General features: G+C 44.0%; 1 protein-coding gene across 1 annotated transcript; it reads left to right on the top strand.

The window, feature by feature from the left end:
• The first annotated feature begins 681 nt into the window (after positions 1 to 681).
• Positions 682 to 2,980, top strand: LOC141830805 (IQ domain-containing protein IQM4-like). The gene is made up of 9 exons (XM_074718235.1): positions 682 to 1,108; positions 1,205 to 1,319; positions 1,393 to 1,458; positions 1,533 to 1,621; positions 1,690 to 1,777; positions 1,863 to 2,000; positions 2,090 to 2,182; positions 2,253 to 2,354; positions 2,428 to 2,980. The coding sequence occupies exons 1-9, from the start codon at positions 792 to 794 to the stop codon at positions 2,842 to 2,844; spliced, it is 1,425 nt and encodes a 474-aa protein (XP_074574336.1). The 5' UTR covers positions 682 to 791; the 3' UTR covers positions 2,845 to 2,980.
• The last annotated feature ends 265 nt before the right edge of the window (positions 2,981 to 3,245 follow it).

The following is a 3,245-nucleotide window of genomic DNA, read 5'->3' as shown; positions in this document are numbered from 1 at the left end:
TTCAGATTTATGATGATGGCTAATTAATTCTACTAAATGGTATTCAACTTGCATCTTCATTTTCTGCAATAAAAGTGGAATCCACCACTTTAGCGGTTTCACACGATCGTCCCACAACCATTTGTGAGGCTGATAGTGCTCCGAAAGGTATTTGATTAGATTCTGTTGCCATTTATGTGGCTGGTCAATTATCAGCCATGGAGCTGGACTACTTTGACCCTGCATCTGCCGACAAGATCTACTTAGCAATTTCCATGAAGCTGCAAAGGCTTCTCTTTGGGCACACCCCGTCAAAGGCGAAGTTGGAAAATTTGCAGACTAATTTTTTTTTTACACTTTCCAATCACTTTTCGACAATATCAGAAGACTTGTAGAGCAGTTTAGTCAATGTCGTACGCCCTCTAATCTACTGTCCTTTTCTGCCATTAACATAAAAACTAAGGAAGATGGTGGCTTAGTTAATTTATGGGGGATAAGATCATCTGTCATCCTATGAATTTTTGGGTTCTTGATTAATTTATGATTATGGTCTCTGCGGCTAGCAAGAGCGAGTGGTTTGGTCAACGTCGTGCCCTATGGTCTACTGTCCTTTTCTGCCATTATTATAAATACTGAGGAAGATGAATGAGATAAACCTATCTTCCTTTTGCGGGCTGCAAGAGCGCAAGGTACAGCGACGACTTCTGGTTCATCACTTTCCCTTTTTTCTTCCTGAAATTTTGCAGAATTCTGGTTTCTGCAGCTAGTAGCGAATTGAAGAGCGAGCAATAGAAGTTCCAGCAGGAGGCGAGATGGTTTCCAGCCCACTGAGCAAGGCAGTTCTTGAGAAGTCATTGAGCTTTAGGAATTGGGAAGCTCAAGTGGCCGAGCTAGATGACGACAAGCAAGCCAGCAGCAACAATGAAGTTGAATCGCATCCATCTCGTATCAAGACCCCTGCCAACTTTGTGGTTCCCCGTGTGAAGCTCCCGCAGCCGCCTTCTTCATTCACATCCCCAAGGATTTTCAGCGAGCTAGATGATGCCGCGACCACCCTGCAGAGGGTCTACAAGGGATACCGAACCCGGAGAAACTTGGCAGATTGTGCCGTCGTAGTGGAGGAACTCTGGTTCGCATCCAATTTCACATCGCACGAGTAGTTAGAGCAAAGGAGTTTGATTTCTCGTTTGTAACTTCTTTTCTACTGTTGTTGTTGCACTTGCAGGTGGAAGGCACTGGATTTCGCATCCCTTAAGCGCACTTCTGTCTCATTCTTTCACGAGGAGAAGCAAGAAACAGCAGTCTCTAAATGGTCGAGGGCCAAGAACAGATTAGCTAGGGTGAGTTTTCAATTATTCATTTTGTGATGTCTGCTCCATAGAAACGCCATGAAATCTATATTCTCATTTTCAGGTCGGTAAGGGTTTGTCCAAAGATGAGAAGGCCCAGAAACTAGCATTGCAGCACTGGCTAGAAGCTGTAAGTATCGATCTGTTTCCTCTGTAAAGCATCTTCAAAGATGAGTTTAAAATATGTTCGTTTCTATTGCGCAGATCGATCCCCGGCATCGATATGGTCACAATCTGCATCTGTACTACGATGTTTGGTTTGCCTGTGAAAGCGCCCAGCCATTCTTCTACTGGTACGACTAAGAACCATGCAATTCTTGACTGGTTTTATGGCCCTGGCTTATGCTTTCTCCTTATGAAGGTTGGATGTCGGAGATGGAAGAGAAGTGAACCTCGAAAAGTGCCCAAGAAGCAAACTTCAAAAGCAGTTGATTACCTACCTTGGTCCAGTAAGCTGCTAGCTCCTCGTTCGACATTAACACTAATTTTCCATTAGATCGAATCTCACAAAGCATTCCTTTCCTCAAATTGCAGAAAGAGAGAGAAGCTTACGAAGTCATTGCAGACAAGGGGAAGCTTCTGTATAAACAAAGTCAGGAGCTTCTGAATACTACAGAAGGATCCAAGTGGATATTCGTTCTCAGCACCTCGAGGACATTATACGTCGGGCGAGTACGTAAAAAGATCTAAACATGGTGTGTGTGTGTGTGTGTGTGTGTTCAATGCCTATAACTTACTAATTTAGTGTTCCATCTGAGCAGAAGAACAAAGGCACATTTCAGCACTCTAGCTTCTTGGCTGGAGGGGCTACAACAGCTGCTGGTAGGATGGTTGCAAAGGAAGGCAAACTGAAGGTACGAAGACATCCAAGTTAATGTAACCTTAATCTGTTGTTAAATATCTAACAAACTGTTAAAATATCAGGCTATATGGCCATACAGTGGCCATTACCTTCCTACAGAATACCACTTCAAGGAATTCATTAGCTTCCTCGAGGACAACCATGTAGACCTCACTGATGTCAAGGTGAACTACTAGCTAGTTCTTTCTTCTTTTCATCCGAAGGATCAGTTCTTTAACCTTTTTCTTTAATTTGCAGAGGTGTGCAGTCGACGACGACGAGTACCCCACGCCGGAAAAGAATGGCGTCGAGATAGCAGAGGCAGTAACTGAGGTTGTGAATGATAGAAATGAAGTGGAGAACAAAGAAGCTGAACAGCCTTCAGAGCAAAACAAGGAGGAAGTGGCATTCGATATCGGAAAGCCTTTGTCGTGCAAATGGTCCACCGGCACCGGTGCCCGCATTAGCTGTGTCTGCGACTACTCTGCCGATCTCCGGTCCAAGGCCCTCGAGCAAGTCAACCTCTCTCCCAGGGTGGTTCCTTCACCCATTTGGAACAAGGTTCCAATTCCTTCTCCAAGACCAAGCAACAAAGTCAGGCTGTCACCGAGGTTTCAGTACATGGGCATTCCTACTCCCACTGGTGTCTCCCCTGCCATCGCCCTGATGAACTGAAGCCGAGCAATATCAGTAGTGACAGTACTAATGGAGAATGAACTCGATAATTCTTTTGTTACAAGTTTTTGTTTTTCTACTTGTTTGATCAAGATGAAGAATTTGCTTTCAATTCCCTCTTCTTCTGTTTTCTTTACCTTCCACTCACCATCAAGTTGTAGGTCTCTGATTGAATGAAGAAATTTGGGCACGATGAGAGAATGAATCATAGTCAAACTGACATTGCTACTCCCTATGAAAAGTCAAACGCTGTCAGCCAAACTCAAGTCTTTCTAAGATATTGTTGAACTTCTCTCTTCCTCCTTTCACATCTTCTTGACCTTGAGCTTGGTCTTCTCTCTAAATGACAAGTGGCCTTCTCTAGATGCTCTCTTTGAGACGTAGCATTGTTGTTCTCTCTC

Source organism: Curcuma longa, chromosome 1 (assembly GCF_044706935.1).
Source record: "Curcuma longa cultivar G26 ecotype Majalengka, Jawa Barat chromosome 1, ITB_CL_G26_1.1, whole genome shotgun sequence".
Classification (NCBI taxonomy): Eukaryota; Viridiplantae; Streptophyta; class Magnoliopsida; order Zingiberales; family Zingiberaceae; genus Curcuma; species Curcuma longa.
This window is presented reverse-complemented; position numbering and strand designations above follow the sequence as displayed.

What these genes read in the sequence shown, in the direction of transcription:
- LOC141830805 (XM_074718235.1), top strand. Translation starts at nt 792, where the DNA reads ATGGTTTCCAGCCCACTGAGCAAGGCAGTTCTTGAGAAGTCATTGAGC. An exon ending in TGATTACCTACCTTGGTCCA is followed by an intron (nt 1,778 to 1,862) that starts GTAAGCTGCTAG and finishes CTCAAATTGCAG; the next exon opens with AAAGAGAGAGAAGCTTACGA. An exon ending in CAAAGGAAGGCAAACTGAAG is followed by an intron (nt 2,183 to 2,252) that starts GTACGAAGACAT and finishes TTAAAATATCAG; the next exon opens with GCTATATGGCCATACAGTGG.